Source organism: Perca fluviatilis, chromosome 13 (genome assembly GCF_010015445.1).
Source record: "Perca fluviatilis chromosome 13, GENO_Pfluv_1.0, whole genome shotgun sequence".
Classification (NCBI taxonomy): Eukaryota; Metazoa; Chordata; class Actinopteri; order Perciformes; family Percidae; genus Perca; species Perca fluviatilis.
In genome coordinates this window covers 19,919,959-19,940,541 of record NC_053124.1, presented here as the reverse complement: position 1 = coordinate 19,940,541, position 20,583 = coordinate 19,919,959, and the positions used below count along the sequence as shown (strand labels likewise).

Here is a 20,583-nt window from a genome sequence, read left to right as displayed (position 1 = left end):
AACAGTGGATCACAAAGGGAGAGACAAGGTGGAGGTTACGGGGAGCGCTAACAGTGCAAACAGAGCATTACTTAGCTCCATGGTTAGCTCACTTACACCGGGGAGATCTGGCTTTCGCCGCAGAGCGGTGCTCATCAGCAGTAATGTTAATTGTCCCGAACGAGAAGCAGGCGTTCTCAGCAGGTAACTTCTGTATGAGTAGCCGTGTAATGAGTGGGATAATGTAGAGCGAGACGGTCATTATTGAGAATAAGAACCCTGACAGGGTGATGCAGGACTGCTCTACATTATCCCTTACAGATAAAGTTCTTTAGGTGAATTTTCTCTTTAATTTTAGGCCTATAGTTAGTTATTTGTGTGTGATTGAAGAAAGTTGGAGCTGTGTTTGAAGTGCGTTGTGTGTATTGTAGAAGAGGCATGGTTTCTGATCTTAATGCAATCTAGAAGAGGCACCCACTGTGGAGTACAGGAATCAGAACGCTTGTTTGTGGAAGACACAGAGACACAATATTTAAAATACCATCAGACCACGTTAACCTCAACCATCAATGTACATTACCCATATTCATACAATATACATTTAGACACATCTGTGTGTTCAGAGGTACGGGCAAACATCGAAAGCACATACAGACGTGGGCATACCAAACACACACAGACCCACAGCTGCCAGATGTAATCCTTTTCTTCAGAATATGGACTGGAGAACATGTTCTTCATCCTAGAACATGCTGCCTTGGGACTAACAAGTCAGCAGAGATTTCACTTCACTCCCCTCATCTCCAACCTCTCTTCACTTCTGCTCCTTTTCCTCCTCGCGACTTACGTTATATCCACTGCTTGTTTTGCTCCTTTCCATGATTTAACGGTTATACACCAGTAATACACTTTTTACCTTCATTTACACTTACCGCAGAGAGTTTACATAGTGCCTCAAGAGAAGGCATAAACAAAGACTAATAAAATACAGAAGAGGGGGATAAAAAAGAAACACATTCAATGGAAAAAATGGCTAAAGGTGCAAAACACACTCAAAATGTTTCTTTTATCATAGTTAACAATAGCAGGAATAGCAGGTTCCTACATAATCTATCCAACACAAATCAAAGTCTGGCACATTACATTAAATCTCATAAAAATAATTGTATTTTAAGTAATGGCCTGATTTCCTTTTGAACGTGGTTTAATTGGAGTTGCTGGCTTCTAAAGGAAGTGGAGATATAAATTCTGACTGATGCAGGGATGGAGAAAGTGGCTTCGGTTCAAATGAAATAAGATGAAAGGTGGAATGACCTTTCGATCTGTCCACTCTTTACCCTTCATCTTTTTTGGGGTTTAAAATTGTCATTTTGCAAACAAACAGAAGCTGCTGGCAGCAGGTTAAACGCTTTGGGAGCTCTTACTGGGCCAGATGTCACATGCATCGATGGACTCTTCTTCATCTGGGCATTTATCCATCAGTTCCACATAATATCATGCGGAGTGTTACTTACCCACAGAGGTTTACAGCCGATCCGGCGACCTTCTGGTCATTTCCTGAACCTACTCAGCTACAAGCTTGATATTAATGATTTAGATATTTTAGGAGGGAGCTAGCAGAAATCTTCACTTCACTCAGAGGTCAGGGCTCACTATATCAATAGAATGATTTTTGTCCATAACGTTATGGCAGCTACAGATACAGGACCTATAATAAATCACATAACCCTTTTGGGTACTGTACCTCGGGGTTACAGGTTAGCTTTTTGACATTTTTTTTCTTTATACTCTGGTTATATTAACAGTTCTTCTGACATTACACTGTGGTGACATCAGAGAAGTCCAATTTTGGGTATGACAAGACAGCAGAAGGTGCTGTGGTTCATTGATTGTCTAGATTGCAGTCTTTTGACAAAATAAAAATGACGGCAGACACTTGCTCACCCTCTTGTAAATGTGAAATCTTTGGCTATTTTGGAGTTGCTATTTAGACCCAAAACAATGTGCTGCTGTTTTTGATAATAGCAGTTCAGTCTGTTTGAAATTCAGAATTTTAAAGGAGATGAAACATCTATTTGAGACAGTTGTTTTCCTTAAAGTATGGATGGTTCATGTATTTTAAGAAGTCACTCGATGGGAGTAAAGAAAACTGTTCATTCAGTCAGCTCAAAGCCTCCGTAAGCAAAGCGACAGGCACCAAATATAAGAAGTCATTGATTCGACAAGACTGACTTCAACAGTGGGTGCCTACAAATGATAGAAATCAAACAGAAAGTTAACCCAACAAAGAAGTAGGAGGCTAATATGGATCTCCTGAGTGGTACTGTATTTGTAAGCTATACAAACACAGGGGGCCACGTGTGCTCTATTTTGTAATTGTTTTGCTTTTAATGGGATCTTTGTTTGTCTTGGAAACTTTTTCTTTTAATACAGACAATACAAAATACAAAAAGCTGCACTTAATGTAAAAATCCACAGCCACTGACACTGTGTTCAGCGTCCGTTTTATCTTTAGATTTACTTATCTTTGATTTACATATGTTTCGCCACCACTTTTTAGAAAATAAGGAGGACAAACAAGTTAAGTAAACCAAAAGAAGAGGGCCAGGATTATAAAGCCATTTGCCTGTTTGGTCATTGCTCCCTCCGGGTCCATAAAACATGTATATAGCCACCCTGGGAACCACTTGACAAAATTAGTTTGATGCAAAAGCGTCAAGAAAAGTGTGCTGTTTAAGTCAGAACAGGGTTTATTGCTTTCCACATATAATTCAGTAAACAGCTCTCATTGAGAAAGCTTTCCTAAATTTTTCATCTCCTGCATCAATTACGCTATGTTTCAGGCTTGATCACTATTTGCCAGTCACAGCAGTAAACACAAGCCAACAACATTCAATCCTCACATTGATTTGTTTGATCAGACTGCTGCATGCATGGCCACTGAAACAGGCGCCTCAGAGGAAACACTTCATGAAATGTGAAATTTGAATGATTGTGCAGCTGATGGGCAATGTTCTGGTGAAAACAGAACAGCAGCGTCTCATGAGGCTAAATCTCAGTTCAAAAAATGTTTGCGTCCATATTAAGAGGCAGCCATTAAAGGAGCATTCCACCCTTTGTTTCTCTCTGTCTCTGATCCCTTATCAGCTTGATTGATTGATTTTTACTCTAGTCTCTGTGACTTGAACATGATCGGAGTGTAAAAGTCAAGTTTTGCATGCATCAGTGATGTATATTGCACAGTGTTTGTGTGTGTTTGTGCGTCCACGTGTGAATGTGATTGAGGTTCTGGCTGTGGCTTCTCTGATCTTTATCAAAGAGACCTGAGGGGACTGATAATATCCACTCCTATCTATCATCCCTCCATCTGTCTGTGTGTCTGTCTGTCGTCTTTCTCACTTTTATTGATCATCCCGTCTCTCTCTCCCTCCCTCAGTCAGTTAATGACATAATGAGAAAGAGAAGGTGACCCTAATGGTGGAGGTTAGTTGAAGGAGCTGCACCTTAATATGATCTGGAAGGTGATAACATATATTAATATAAAAGATACATGAATTTCAAAAAATAATTCTCTATAAAAAATTATTTTCACCCACACATTGTACACAGCTCAATACACATATTTAGCACCCACAATAGACCCAGTACATAAGTAAACGTGTGTGCCTACACACATATACAACTGTGGGTGTGTGCGTTTGTGTGTGTGTGTGTGTGTGTGTGTGTGTGTGTGTGTGTGTGTGTGTGTGGTGTACAAAATATATACACGTGTTTTATGTAATCCCATGTTTATACTGTACAGCAGGTAAGTGTGAAGTATGTGAGATTTGAGAGGGGAGAAAACAAGTGAGATGGCAGAGGGGTACACTGTGTATTAGAAGTAATGAATAGCAGTAAGGAGCAATTAAATGAAGAGGTCGAAGAAAGAGAAATGTAACAGAATATAGAAGAGAAGAAAAAAAAGCAAAAGCAAACCTGCACTGAGACAGCAGAACAGAGTAAGGAATAGGAATGGACAGAAGAAGAGAAGAGCTCTCTGTAATAATCAGTCCTTCCAGGATTTTGCGGCCTCTTTTTGAGATTGTTTGGGCCCAAAATGCCTGATTTTGTGGGAGCTTTTTTTGCGATAAAAGTTCATCAAATGTCTTTTGTATTTTTGTTGCAATGAAGTTGCGAGAGACAGTGAAAATTGCAAAAAAATGTTTTGTTGGTATAATTCTTTAAAAATAAAAAGGAAACTTATTTCAGGGAGAGTAAAAATACTCTGGGCTGAGTTTTCCTAGTAACCTTACCAAAAAGGCTCAGGATGCTGCAAATGTTGGTATAATATGAAAATGGCTGGTGGATTTAAGACAAAAATAATAATTTATTGAATGAATCAAATTTGAACATAGTAGTGCAGTGCCCGTTGAAAATGTGCCTGTTTGGAACGGGCCGATTGCTTGGCCTGTGGTATTGCTGCTTGTAGAATTCATCAAAACCAAATTGTACCACAAAATTACTTGCAGAAGTACCCCAAACCACTTCATATGCAACTCCCCTGTATACCCTACTACTAACTTACTGATTTACCTGACAGAGAACTTTGCAGATTCAGAATGTAATCACAATCAGACATTAGCGTCATGGACTCATGGCAGTGCGCTACCCACCCGGCCCGTTATGAGAGCTAATCAGCACCTATCTAGCTAATCAGCACCTAAGCAGGAAAAGAGTCAAAGGCGGATGTTCGAGTCACACACATCTCGTCTTCATATCAGAAACAAGGAAATGAATTTGATGATGTACGTGTGTTACATCAACCCGTTCTCACTCCCACTTGGTCAGTGGCTCCCAGAGTCACATACTGACGCAGTCTGGCACGTGGGACTGCTGGGATTGGTTGAAGTCGCGGGAAAGTCTCCGGCTATTGGTCAAATTTGCGGTAAAGTTGCGGTGATTGGTGAAAATTGCGAGTCACACCGAATTCACAGTGATTGGTTGAATTCGCGTGAATTGCTGCGATCGTGACATCGCAAAATTCCGGAGGGACTGAATAATGTAATGTTCTATGCTTTCTAGTTGAACAGGAGAAATCAATGCAGTTTTAAAGCTGTGTGTGTGTGTGTGTGTGTGTGTGTGTGTGTGTGTGTGTGTGTGTGTGTGTGTGTGTTCATTATCTGCAAAGTGGATGCAGGTCCTTACTGTTCCAACCGCTGCAAGGTCAGCTTCAACGCAGGGGCATCAATCAAAACACACACACACACACACACACACACACACACACACACACACACACAACAAGGAAAGCAGATTGTATGAAACAGAATTTTGAAGGAAAATATAGGTTTTTAAATCATGTCTCCATCTACCCATCTTCCACTTTTGACTGTGCTGTACTGCCATGGACGGGACATGGACCGTGTCGATAAAAGTATAAAAAACACAATGAGAAATCATAAATTATACAAATGTCAGGCGCCTGGTAGCTCACCTGGTACAGCGCGTGCCCATATACAAAGACTCGGTCCTCGACACAGCAGCCATGGGTTCGGTTCCGACCTGTGGCCCTTTGCTGCATGTCATTCCCCCTCTCTCTCTTCTTTTATGTGTAAGATATCCTGTCAAAAACAAAGGCCTAAAAAACATTATACAAATGTCAGTAACCACCAGTGCCTCATATACCTAGAAATAAGTGATTTTGGACTTCTGACAATGTTCTTATCTGTGGCCATAGTGCCATGCTGTATTTGCAACTCACTGGAGACTAAAGTAAGCTGCAAATTATCTAACAAACCACAAGCCTTTTAAAAGGACTGTGACACTATTGTAATGCATTATGTTTTCTTTTTACTTTTTTTTTTTTGCTCAGTCCCAATCTTATGACACCAACAAAGCACCACGAAAACCACCCTTAATTATGTTGTTCATGACTGATTACATAGAATACACTGCCAGATCTTTCATTGTCTGAATGGGCATGGTAGGTGAGTAACCCTAAAAGATATAATTATTACGGCAACCCTTGAGTACATATAGCAACAAACAGTGAGTTAGATTATCTGTGTTATCCAGAAAGAAGTGGGACTCCACAAGGTTACCCTGCATTGTCAAAAGAAACATTAGGTCATTATCTGGATCGTTGTATATAATTCTATAATGGTATGGTACAAAATAGCTGCCAAATCTCTCAGTGTCAGGCCTTCAACTGTCCACACAATGTATCAATTTGATGTTTGTATAATGTAATTACAGTTAATGCTTGCCAAGTGTCTGCCTATCTGGCTAGGCAGGATACTGTAGGTGCCTCACATCACAAAAGTCCAGCAAATGACAAATAGATGTAATACCTGGATGTAACTAATCAATTCGATAACAGATTTATGTAAAGAAGCTGCCAAATGGGTTAGTGCCTGCAAAGGATGGGTGTCTAACATCAGATATTGTCCAAAAAGTAGTCATCAATCTGATATCTGGATAATGTAATCAGAGTACTGTAAAATCTGTAGAGTAAAATCTTCCAGTGCCTAGATTGGCAAAGTAGGAATTTGACACTAAAAGAAGTCCAGCAAATTATATATTGGCTTCATATCTGAATGATATTAAATACCATGATGGAATTATAGCGAACGGCTATGTGCCAGGACAGGATAGATATTACATCAAATGATATATTGATTTGATATTCAGGTTAGTCAGACCTCCACTGGCCACTTGGCTAAAATATAGGCTTTGCTAGTACATAGTTAATATCAGTGTGTGTGTGGTAGTGTGCTTGTGTGCTGCTGCAGCAGTGGGTGTATATGTGTGTATGTAAGTGTGTTGATAATAATACGGCCTCCTGGCCAATGTCAGTCCATTATTCAGCTTTATATCAGCCAACCAATCAAACGGCCTCCCTTCAGGGTTACCACCTCGGCCCATCCAATCAGCTCATCCTGCCAAACAGGAAGGGATGTCACTTGATTAGCATAACCAGAAAATGAGCAGGGTCATGCTGACATGGCAGTTTCTGATGCCATGAATCAGACAGCACGCCGAAGGAGGATTTAGACAAAACGTATCCCTCAAACTGTCAGCCAATCAAAGAGGATTTTGAGCAAATGTAACACCATCCCATAAAATGTGATAAGGAACATCAACAGGATGATCTCTAGCCTCCTTTAGCTGCTTCTCATCAGCAGATTTTATAATTTAAGGGCATTCCATGGGGGTTTCGCTCAATATTTAATGGTCTAATTAATTGTTTAAATTACTATCAGCGCTGTATTCTCCAGCCCCTGTGCTCTGCTTTCTATCAGCAGATTTTGTTACTTCACTATCCCACTGCTTTTAACATCTTAACTACTGTCTCCTTGGAAGGGGAACTGCAGTATAGCAGGAGAAAGTACAGTAACACAGCACTACTAGCTTTGTTCGACTGCACGACATGATTCATTAGATTTGTTTTCCCTATTTTGATACAGTCTGGAATTGGAGGCTTTCACAATGAATATGCTTACATATGGTAATAACCAAACTATTGCCCTTATCCTAATAGGACAGGGTTGGTTGTTGCTGATGGAACTATTTCCACTTGCTGTAGAGAGTATTGCCCAATTTCATACATGAAGATTTGAGATTACATCGCAACACGAGTATTCAGCATCAGACCCTATCACCTAATGATGTTGCTACTTTGACTTGAAGTTCTTGCCATCTTGTTGATTTCATATGTATGAGACTTCATGACCAGTCTCTAAAATACAGATGTATTTTTCTAACAGAATTTCAACTTTTTTAACATCTTCCATAAGTTGTAATGGAACTTTGTGCACAAACCATTTCTGTTTTGATATCAATGTAAATGTGTTTATAATAATATCATTTTGATCACATGCAGTTAGCTGTGGAACAAAAGCAAGTAATTACAACCTTACACCAAATGACTTTTCAAGCGAATCCACTATCGCAGACAAATTTCCAATATCAGATGAAATAATGAGTCTTGCTCGAGTTAGGGTGCGCTCCCGTCGTCTTAATCGTTTAGTGTAATAGGTCCGAGTCAGTCTGTTCCCATTTAGAAATTCCGAAAAAAAAAAAAAAAACGTGTTTAATATATTAATAATGTTTTAAGTCTTTTTAGTGAATTTAAATCACATGAACATTGTCAACAACCAATGTGTGCTCTCCCTCCAGCACCAAACAGGAAGCAGCAAACTGATTAGAGCCAGTGTTGTTTATGGTTGCTATGGCGCCGTGCTAAGCTAAACGCAAAAGAGGGAAAGTTGCTGATTTTCCACCTTTCTGAAGCAAGTCATTCAGTGGCGATTTACCAGAGGGTAAACGCAGACCTTCAGGTACTGGCACCATTTATCTGGATGTACAGCAGAACAGAATATCTGCAAACTTACCCTCAAGTTACCAGCTAACGCTAGCAGTAGCTAGCTAGCTTGGTTCATTTTTTCAAAACAAATGTGGTTGTAGTCTTGCAAATTGTGGCCCTGCAAGATCCCCAGCATTTGCAAAATGTTATAGAGGTAAGATGATGTCAGACTTTAGTCTTTTCAAAGTCTTTTCACAGTCTTCTAGTGTATGGTAGGCATACATATCATTAAAATAACAATTTTTCTTTGCAGAAGTTAGAAGACGTTTTTATCTTGTGATATCTGTGTCTGTCACAACAGATAGTTGCAATTGTTGAAGTCTTGTCCTGTGATGAACAACTTTGTTACAAATTGATTCCCCAGTGACTGTGCACCCCCAAACACACATAGGTTGTGGTTGATGTTTGGTTGTACTGCACTAATGTTACAAAGACTGGTGACAGAGGAGGAGATCAAAGCAGAAGGAGAGATTAAAAGGGACACAGTGTAAATGAGTTGAAGGAACTGAGACAGGACAGAGGCCGGCTGCTTATTTCTTGAAGTGTACTTCAGCGTAAAGGCTGCCACCATACTGTGCATTTGATATCACTTCAACAAGAATGATTTTGAATCCATCCATTGACCAGATTTGGGATCAGGGTCCATGTCAGGTATTTAAACCAATCAACTAAAACAGCCATAGCAGCTTGTCTCATAAAGTCAAGGAATATGGTTGAATTGAATTCTTATCCTCGTTTGAACCTCTTTGTCAACAGTTTGTGCAAGGTAGAACCTGTTAATTTAGGCGTTGATGTTACTCAGCACCCATTATTGGGAGTAACAATAATGAGAAAACAAGCTATTTGTGTTTGGCTCGGTGCCTGTTGATGTGGTATTGACCTATTTATTTCCGTTCATTTTTTTATTCTTTATTTTGCCAACGGGAGAGTAAGGTCGTGCAATATTACTACACCTTATTTTACATTCTATTCATTATATATATATATATATGATTACTCAGCTGTGTTAGTTTTGCTTGGTTAGTTTCACAGTTAAGGTGTATTTGAGTGTGTGCATGTCTGTGTGTTTTTGTATGTGTGCCGGCATCTGTCAGTCAGCTTTCCAGGGGGTCTCTTGACGTAAAATTTAATAAGTCACGCTACAGTAACCACAGCTATTAGATATAGTGCACATTCTGGAACATGTGCAAAGCTAGCTAGCTCACCTCGACTGTACAACCAAGCAAGACACACACACACACACACACACACACACACACACACACACACACACACACACACACACACACTGGCAATGACAATGACTGTCTCTACAGGCAATGATATATGTACATGGGTTACCAGTTAATGTTTCATATAGCACTTACTGTAACATTAACCTTGTATAGCCCTGCATAGTCTGCTCACTTGGTGTCAGTTGGTTTAAGGACAAGTGAAAGGCCTGTCTGAAGGAATTGGAGATATAGGAGAGTGACAGTAAGACAATAAGAGCCCTGCTAGTGACCTCTACAGTTAACAATGTTCATTACACCTATGATGCAGACTTAGTTGGAATGATCAAAAGTCTTTTTTTTTTTTTTTTTGGGACTTTTTCCTTTATTGTATAGTGACAGTGGATAGACATGAAAGGGGGAGAGAGATGGGGGATGACACGCAGCAAAGGGCAGCAGGTCGGATTCAAACCTGTGCCGCTGCAGGACTCAACGCGGACTCAAGAACGCTCTTACTGGGTGAGCTAGAGGCCGCCCCGGCATTAACAGTCTTGAGCTGAAGGAAAATCTTTGGGGTCATGACGATTTAAAAAAAAAAGAGAGGGTGAATGTGCCGAGCAAGTTTCTTGGTGAAACATCCTGAGTGCAAAGTTAGAGGAAAGCTGATTTTCATCTTTAAATGTGGTTGTCTGTTGGCTCTTTCCAATGTCTTTACATCCTTGTCAAACTGTCAAAGTTGTGGTGAATTTAAAGTTGACTTGTAGAGCCAGGTTTCACACGAACTCAATTTATATTGGTAGAAGTATTGGCACCGGTGGTTAGTTGGGGCATGATGGTGAGGCGTCAGTGTTTTGGGTCGGTCTGAAATGGCAAATTGTGCCAGCTTTAGACCAACATGTTTTTATCCCATCAAGTAAACCGCCAGTTCTGTAAAATTCCTTCTCTTCTCTTCTCTTCTCTAATAATATTCAGGCTGAGGTCTAGGTCGGTGTTTGTTCATAGTTATCTATCTAAATATCATACTGACAATGGCTCATGAGAAGCCAAAGACAAAAGAGAGAGGATGGATTGAAAGGCTAAAGAGGAGTTTTGAAAAGAAGGTATGTGGTAGGGGAGAGAAAGAGGGGTATTGATCAGCACATGCCTTCTGAGAGCACACATTTACTCAGTTCTGTTCAATGACAACTATTGCATCAGTTTATTTTTTGAAAACCTCTCTCTCTCGCTCTCTCTCTCTCCCAGTCCCCCTCTCTGGGTTTCCTTAATGGATATTGATTTAGTTTTAGGAACACACCGTAAGTTGTGCCAGTTGTGTCTTGCTAACCTCTTCTGCTTCTGAACTCTCTGTCTGTCTCTCGCAACCTTTAAGGGAACCTATCTTTCAAGATGACAGTAGTGTGAGTATAAGTACAACTCTGTGTGTGCGTGTGCGTGTGTGTGTGTGTGTGTGTGTGTGTGTGTGTGTGTGTGTGTGCTTGTGCGTGCATGTGTCACAGGGCAGTGGAGCTTTAGCAGAGTGACAGTGATGTCAGACACATAACGATTTCCTATTGGCTGTAGGCCCCTGAGTCCTAACGACCCGTTATTGATCTGACCAATTAGCATTCACACCTTTAATTAATACTGAAGCCTGATAAGCACACACAAGCGTGCGCGCGTGCCCGCGCGCGCGCACACACACACACACACACACTTTTAATTAATAGTGAGGAGAGGGGTGGCTGTGAGAAGAGATAAGAGAAGAGGCGGGAGGGAGAGATGGATGTGTGAGACAGAGAAGGGTCAGTTAGACAGAGAGGAAAGCAAATCGGGACCCGACTTAAATTAGTGTAGCCCCTTGATATAAAGACTAATAGTACGTCAGAGCTGAATGGTATACTGACCTTTGTAAATGTATAGACACGCATACCTTTGTGCATGAGGACATTGCTACCAGCTCTAACTGTAAAGGTGTAATCTTACAGTTAGTAAGTAAATAAGTAGATTGCAGGACACACAGATAATGCTGTATTTCCCAGCATTGTAATTGCCAAAAGTCCCAATGTTTCTTTAATATGACCATCAGTGTAATAAAAAGCTTTTTGCAATGCCTGTAAACAGGGATCTTTAAAAAAATGTTAGGGTTGGACCCCTAACTTGAAAGAGAGACGAGCAGGGACCCCTACTACACATACTGTATAAAATGGAGTTGCATAATAAACTGGGCCTAAAATAACGTTGGGGTGGCCTAAAGCCTATACACATATCTTCTTATGGTGCCCTACAATAATTAGCTACTATTTACATATTCAAATATCATCATGTGTCAAACGTGTCATACACGTGGAAGGCAGAGTGAATCCATAAGCTTAACTGTATCTGTGGATGGCTACCATAGCGGCTACCTTACCTATAGGCCAGTAAGCATATCATCAATGTTGTTGGGGTTGTTGTTGTTTTTTACAAATATGTTCGATTCATATTCAGTCAGACATATTTTAATTTTGGGGGGAAAAAAATTTCAAAACAAAAATCTGGCGGCCCCTGCAGTGACTCTGAGGACCCCCTAGGGGTCGTGGACCCCCTGTTGAAGAACTCTGCTGTAAACACTGGGCCTTGTTTAATTTTATTTGATCAAGTCCGATGGAGCTTATTTGTTTTGCTCTTCAACAAGATGGAGTCAGCCCTTACAGGTCAGATCAAACGATAGCAGATAGTGTACTGCTGTAGATTCTACAAAAAAAGGGCAGAATCAAACAAACTAACCTATGATCTCATTCAAGCCTGATGGCTGCAGCCTGTAAACACAGGACAATTAGTGGGTTTGTGTGGTATTTTTGTTTTTCTTTGTATGTATGTGTGTGTGTGTCTAATGAAGTTCTGTTGGCAGGATGTCTTTAGGGGGAAATCTAATGGTTTATTGAGCCAGGCCTCAGGGAAACATTGATCACCACATCAAGGAGCTATACCCACTTCGACACACAGATACAAATACACACACAAATACACACACAAATAGACACACACACACACACACACACACACACACACACGCACAGTCATTAGAGCGTGCAAACACACCAGTAAAGTGGAGGTAAAGGGCTTATAATCGACATTCTCACGTTTCTTCGTGAGCAGACAAAGACTGCCGTGATGACATACAGGGAAATTGTAAGGCTGGAAAAATCCTGAGTACATCTTTTCAACTAACGTTCTTAGATGGATATTCTATCCACAAAAATGAGGTAATTGTGTTGGACAGGGTTATTGTCTTTCTCCAAAATGATTAACAGTCTCATTGAATTGCATCTCCACCCGGCTGACTCTGATTGTGTATTTCTATCATGTGAAAGTTTGTACTTAACTCCAATACATTTCAAAAGAGGACCATACTATTCACTTCACTGCATTTATGTAAAAGTGTGTCCTTATTAGTTATTTTGATTAAATCATTTTGCATGCACAGTGACCATTAAAATATACTTGACATTGAGCTGACCAGTATCATAACCAGCAGTGGTTGAGAGACACAAGGTTTTGCAAATATTATCCAAATACATTTACTTTCATACTTTTAACACCAGTGTTTTGTAGGTATTTCCTTTCCAGTTTGGCAGTTAGCCTATCTGCCCCAATCAGTCTTTTTTTAATTACCAAATAAGACTCCGAGGACTCAAGACTCAAAGGGAATTTGTGTGGAGTAGGGTCTGTTGTCTTTTTCCCTGCTGTTCCTCTTGTTGGACGGGGAATGGTGATGGTTGGTTATCATCAGCAATGATGGGTTGTGTGCTCTGCCCTAACTAATCTTATCAAGCTGACTGCTTGCTACTTATGAACTCCAATTTAGTTGGCCTCTTTTTCCATCTTTATCACACTCTTTAAGCTTTTATGAGGAAGAGGCATGCAGTAGTTTAGCACACTTATTTATTAGTGGTTTAAAATAGTAAAAAGAAACACTGCTTTCCTTGCTTCCTTAGTTCCTTTCTACTGTATCAGTCTTTTTTTCCATTAATAATGAGCTTTTCAGTGGTGTTATATATCTTTAATGCTGTTAATGCTTTCGTAGGGAAAGGTGTCACAATTTTCAAATGGTGGATTTCTCATCTTGGCATTAATCTTTTCATATTAAAAAGCACACAGCCATGTAGAATAATTCCATATTATCCTATTTGTGATTGTTGAGCTGCCATAGCTAGAATTTGAGGAAATTGCCTGAATCCTTGTATGAATGACAGTTGTTTGACAGCTCTGCAGCAACTTTCTAACAATGGATGGATTGTCTGAGGAGAAAAGTTTCCACTGTCAATATTACAAATATATGGATGTATTATAGTTGAGCAAAATGGGCTCAAAAATGACTTATTTTTTTCAACTATAACACTCCTGTTTCACAAACTGCAATGTAACCTCTTAAACCTCATCTGAACTTTTCTGAAGAGTTTTGTTCAGTTAATTGAAAGATCTGTATATTTAGTCATGTACACACATTTGGGAAGACTGCGAGAGCTGAAATGAAACAGGAGGATATATTACTTCTCATATCTATTTCATATCTGTTTCTCTTTCTGTATGATCCTCTCTCCAAATAAAACCTTAGTCACAAAAGCAAATAATCCAGTCTTGTATAAAACTAGGACGAGAGCAAATAAACAACAGCTCGATCTGTTGTTTAAAGCATTTTACTTGTGTTTTTTTTTATAATGCCTTCATAATAACGATAATGTACAATAAAATAAAAGTCTTTTATGAGGCTGCATAACCTTAAATCCCTGCTGATTTTGACAGAGAAGTGTTCATAAATTCTAAAAATATTTAGCGCTCTGCTAATGCTACCTGCTAGTGCTTCATTTTGAAGTGAGTGCTCTGTTTAATAAATGTATTCCAAAATAGGCTCATGAGCTATTGGGAGAAACCCAATAAATCATATACATATGGCCTGAATGTAACAATCCTTTGCGTCATAACAACATTTTCAAATCAGGCTCCTTAGATCGAATCGTTAAATTGTCGACTATTTGGGGTCACCCCTTATTGTCATATACATATGATAAACAGACTAATGTCATTGAGTATGCATTGAGTATTTCACTATTATTCTTAACAATTTTCCGAATTTGATACAGGTCATGTAAACAGCATATTCCGTTTGGATATTCCAAATAAATCCTTTTCCGAATTTAGCATTTTCTGATTAAGTCATGTAGGATATGCCGGTATTATTTGGGTTTTAGAAGCATTCTTTGGACATGTATACAGCGCATTCGGAATATGTGTCTCAGTTGTTTTTTTTTTCCTGTTTACGGCTTACGATTGCCTCTGTGTGTTGCTATGGTTGTTGTACACAAACAAACTAGCAAACAGTTTGCAAGGCTGCGGTAGAGATGCACGCCTAAAAGAAAAGCCCACATCTCCGGTCGGAAAGGGAAACACACCTACTTTGAAACGTTACGAAAGACTTGGCTATCAACAGGTTTTTGGATATGTGCAAACATCACAATGGCAACCTTTTCAAGAAGCTGGTTGAAGGAATGGAAGAGGAAATTTGTGTTTGCTCGGTCAAACAAGTCTGCCACCGGTGGAAAACTTTGAAAAAAAATCCTATTTTGCACAGCTGCATGTCAGTGGGAATATTAGTGAAAAATTCACTCTCATTAGCCATGTAAACAGCTTAGTCGGAATATTGTCTGTTTTTCGGAATAAGGGTAAAAACCAGAACATTATGTGTATGTAAGTTCCCTTGGCCTTTGGAATTAAAATAGCCCCACATCATCACATACCCTTCACCATACCTAGAGATTGGCATGGTTTTATGTCGGTTAGCCTAATAGCTGGTAGAGCTTTGACTCCGAACTTCGTTATTCGAATGTCATTCGAATATAAAAAAAAATAATGATATTCGAACGAATATTAGCCAGCCCTTAATATTCGAACCTGTTATGGGCATTATTTTTTGTAAATGCGTTTGCTTGTAAACGTTGTTTTCAGTTCAGATTCCGAGGCTTTTTCACGCATTTCAAAATGTAACTATACGTCGCGGCGACGCATGTCTCTCGGCCGTGGGTCGGTAGCGGTGCATTCCCCCCTAATTCTCAAAGAAGGCTGGCTGGCCCAGGGCCAGACCAGCTCAGTGGGGTCTTTCTCCCGTCGCGTTCCGCTGTATCTCCTACCTACACCGGCGCCGCACCCTGTCCCTTCTCCCCTTCCTACCTGCCTGTGCTGCTGCACATGAGGAGAGAGCACAGAGGGGAGGGCGGGGCTGCTCCTCACTCACACAACAGAAGAGAAAGGTGACTGCGGCCACAGGAGAGAAATACATTGCGTGCTTGCTGGACAATACTGGCGACTCTTTTTTTATTTTACAGAAAGTCGCTGTCTTTCCTACAGAAAGTCGCCAGATTTGTCGCTAGTCGCTTTTGTGAAAAAAAGTCACTAAGTTGGCAACACCGCCCACACACACTGGCTCGACGCACACACCAGCACACGAGTATAAACCATTACATATGGTATAAACATCAGACAGACCACTTACGTAGGCTACGGTGAAAGCTCCGAACTTCCTGTCGAAAGCACACTGTTTGTGTTTAATCCAGGGTCTGACTTTTTTTAAACTGAAGGCATTTAATGGTCAAAATATTATTAATAAATATTCGAATATATTCGAATATTAATATTAATATACAAACGAACTTCGAATATGATTTTTGGGCAAAAGTCAAAGCCCTAATAGCTGGTTTGATTTGCATTGAGAGATGATTTTATGGAAAGTACCCCATGCCAATCTCTAGGTATGGTGAATGGTATGTGATGATGTGGGGCTATTTTAATTCCAAAGGCCAAGGGAACTTTATCAGGATGCATAGTATCCTGGATCCATGAAATAACTGGCCTTTAAAAATAAAAATCTGCCTGCCTCTATGGGAATTTAACATAGGGGTGTACTGACTTTTGTTGCCAGCGGTTTAGACATTTATGGCTGTATGTTGAGTTATTTTGAGGGGACACCACATTTACACTGTTATACAAGCTGTACACTTAATACTTTACATTGTAGCCAAGTGTAATTTCTTCAGTGTTGTCCCATTAAAAGATATAATGAAATATTTACTAAAATGTGAGGGGTGTACTCACTTTTGTGAGATACTGTATGTAGTAACATTTTATTAACTTAACGGACGGAGAGCAGTTTATGACAGAAGTTCCTCACAAGTCTGTAAAAAGAGTTGGTCAAAGTGTTGAACAAATCAAACTGACAGGCAACTGACTCTGAGGTTGACAGCCAGTGAAATCTTTTATAGATCTAAAAGCCCCAGAACACGTATCTGTTTGTTAATGTCCTCAGGGCTCATCCATCCGCTCTGTTACAGTCCTTATAAACTGTACATCTTTAATAGGAAAAGTCTTGAAGAATTTCTGAAAATCATTTTTCAGATGTAGGTAATTGGAAATTCGTGTACATGGTTACTTGTAACAGATTCTATGCTTTATTTTCAAGCGTTTCAGCATCCATTATGTTCTGCTATCAAACTTGGTTCATCCTTTATAGAAGTTACTGCTGACGGAGGTGTAAAACCTCCAAACTCATTGAATCATCCCTTTCTGTCTCTGCCACTTTTTTTCTGTCTCCCTCTCTGTCTCTCTCCCTATGTCTTCGCTGTCCTTCACTCCCCCTCTCCAATCTGCGGTGTCATTTGTCTCACTAAAAACTCTGAAAGCATGGCAGTGTTTTTTTGTTTTTTTAGCACTTTGCTCTCGCATTTTACCCACAACCCAGTTTTTTTCTCCCATCTCACTTCTTCCCTGTCCATCTCGTGCTCCCTATACCCCAGACTCCGCAGTAATTGGTGTGTGTGTGTGTGTGTGTGTGTGTGTGTGTGTGTGTGTGTGGGTGGTAGAAAAGGTAGCAATGGTTTAGTGTGTGTGTGGTAGAAAGAGTAGCTGTATGCTGGTGTCTGCTCTGCATGCAGGCCTTTGTGATCCTTGTGTGTGTGTGTATGTGTGTGTGTGTGAGAGAGAGAGAAAGAGAGACAAATGCAAATAGTTCTACAGATGGCCCATAAAAGCAGCAGCTTGTGATGAAGCAACTGAGACTGAAATCATGGTTATGGTAAACTGGGGAGAGACAGAGATAGGGAAAGAGAGGTAGAGATAGATAGATAAAGAGAGAGAATAGAGAGGAGGAAGAAGTGCGGGTAAGAGAGAATAAATAAGAGAGGGCAGGCAGCAATAAACCATGAAAAGGAGTGTGGTGTAGCCCCTGGCAACTGAATAAACTAGTGTAATGAAACTGTGATGTGATGTTCACAATAAACTAAGGAGAAAAAGTAAGGAGGACCGAAGGGATGGACAGAAAGGGTGATATAGTGGCATGGATGGACATCAAAGTTTTTAGTTGAGGGGGAGGGAGAAACAGAGTGGGAGGGGATGAGTGGAGTGTGACAGGAAGAGAGAATGAGGGAAAAGGGGGAGAAATAAAAAAATAAATAAACAGGATATGGGAGAAAAAGATAAAAAAGGAAGGTGCTAAAGAAGCAGAGACAGATAGAGAATAGGAGGAAGAAAGAGAGTAAAAATTAAGCAGCAAAAACTGTAAAAAAAAAAAGATGTAATAGAACAAAGATACGTAGATAGAAATGTGATGAAGGCATCATTTAAAAACCAGGTGGCTAAGATGGGAAAGTGTGTGTGTGTGTGTGTGTGTGTGTGTGTGTTTGTAATAGTACCCAGAACCACCAACAGAACAGCAGTGTATGTGTGTCTGATAGGACACTGAACCAAACATCCTGACACTGAGTGGGGCCACACTAACTGCAAAAATCAATAGGCCAACAGATCGCAACACTAGGCCAACCTGACATCCAATCACAAAACAGCACAGGGGGGTCGCCACAGTGATGGATGACCCTGGGCGTGTGTGTATGTGCATGTGCGCTGGTGTCCAAATGTGTCCTGTCAGTGTGCGTTTCTCTGTAACTGTGTGTCTGTGTGAAGATAAGGATGATGGCGGTTGGAGGGAGGGGGGTCTATCAGGGTCTTTAGCAAAACGACTTTCCTTTCTCGTTTATGTTGTCCATGCTCTCTGAGCACCGGGATTAAATATACCCTCTGAAGTAAACCCTAAACAGAAACTTTATATCAACTATTTACAACCCATGAGGGCATTCTTGGGTGTTTTTGTTTTAATGCATTGGAAAGTAATTTCTGTTAGTTATTTCTGTTGTAAAGTTATTTTTGTTCTAGAAAATGTGTTTGTCTTGCAAAATGTCCATATAATCCTAGAGTGATCACCAGCACAGTGGAGGTACGGAGAGGGGGGTTGCGAATCACTCGATCGTTTCATTTGCTGACATCAAATCTTCTCTACCCACTGTCTGCTTTGTGAATGATAATTACACATTTTTGCCGTTAGCATGGAAAAGATTCCCCTGCAGCTGTTCTCTAGCTTTTCATTTTAAGATTATTGAGCATGTATTTAAAGTTTGTGTGAAGTGAAGAATTCCAGATTTTCTGGTAACATTTTAAGAAAAAGAGCAGCTCTATATCTCCACCTCTCATTTGGGAGCATACTGAGCATAATCTTTCTCACTACCACTATGATTTCTTCCTTTGTCCCCTTTCCCCTCCCTTTCAACTTTCCCCATTCCTCCCTCTCTCCCTCCCTCCCTCCGTCTAAGTAGTTTCATAGTTCTATCTATCATGTTGGGCATCCTCTGCCTCTCCCTGTCGCTCGTTGTTTTTTTACAACTCCCCCTCTTTCTGTCTCTCTCTGCTCTTGCCTCCCACTCACCCAATCTGTCTCCCTCACCCCCTATCTGTCTGAACAGTTTCATAGTTGTATCAATCAAGTTCAAACAATAAGACTTGAGTTGGTCCCTGTTCTCCCATCTACTTCCTGGTTTATGGCTTGTAATACCTTGTAATACCATTTCTGTGTGTGTGTGTGTGCGCGCGCGTGTGTGTGCGCACATGTTTATATGCACACTTGTGCATATGTCTTAGGCACAGAACTGTAAATGTATCTAGAGGGAATAATGTGATTAACTATAAAACACTGATAGCGTCTCCCTCCCTTTCTCTGGGGCTGAGTTCAGTTTGCTTTGACGGAAAGTGCAGTCAAAATTTCCTTTTATAGCCATCATGCTTGGCAATATGTATTCTAAAGAACTATAGGCTTAAGGAACTTCCTATATCTGTGTTTGGGGTAAGATGTGAGAACAGGCTGTGACACTGTGTATCTATTTAAATTGCATCATCACAATGCAAATGTCTGTGAAACTGTGTTTTTAATGATAGATGCAGTCTCTGGATTGGACGCATCACTGAGCAAGAGCTGGGTATATTATTTGTTTGAGTGACGCTTGAGTTAGGGGAAATGCATAGTTAAATTATTTATGCAATTAATTAAAAAAACGAAATTGAAGAAGCCTAAATCCTTACCCCTTTCTCATTTTCTCTCTACTTCTGCAGAACTCCACAGTACGTCCTGTGGAAACCCTGGTGTCCCACCCAAAGCAGTGCTAAGTGGTGGCGGACGTTTTGCGGTGGGAGACCGTGTGCGGTACAGCTGTGTTCCTGGTTACGTCTTAGACGGCCATGCCACACTCACCTGCATTACCAATACAGGAAACACCGCCGTCTGGGACTTTCCTGCTCCAATTTGTCGAGGTATGGACGACTAAACCTGTATGTTTAAGTACATGACTGTATATGAAGTGTTTTAATCTAAAATAAAAATTAATTGAATGAAAACTAATTCTAAAAAACAAAAGGCTACTACCAACGTTTTTTCAACTTGACAATATTATAGAAATAATAAATTGCATATAATGCTTTGAAAGAAAACCCTTCATATAACTTACGTGTATATGTGTGTCTGTGAGAGAGACAGAACGACCGACAGACATGCATGCATTTGTTTTATGTGTGTGTGTGTGTGTGTATGTGAAAGCGAGCCAGGCAGGCAATCTAGGAATGCTTGTCTGTATTGTGTGTGTGTGTGTGTGTGTGTGTGTGTGTGTGTGTGTGTGTGTGTTTTTATGCTTTACTTTATAACCAAAGATTTATGTGGAAGAG

The 20,583-nt window shown here is 40.2% G+C and overlaps 1 protein-coding gene across 1 annotated transcript in view; it reads left to right on the top strand.

The window, feature by feature from the left end:
* Positions 1-20,583, top strand: part of csmd3b (CUB and Sushi multiple domains 3b) — a 383,486-nt gene that overhangs the window by 135,999 nt on the left and 226,904 nt on the right. The window contains exon 4 of the mRNA XM_039820294.1: positions 19,978-20,175. Coding sequence (XP_039676228.1) covers positions 19,978-20,175 — 198 coding nt within the window. The remainder of the gene's footprint in view (positions 1-19,977; positions 20,176-20,583) is intronic.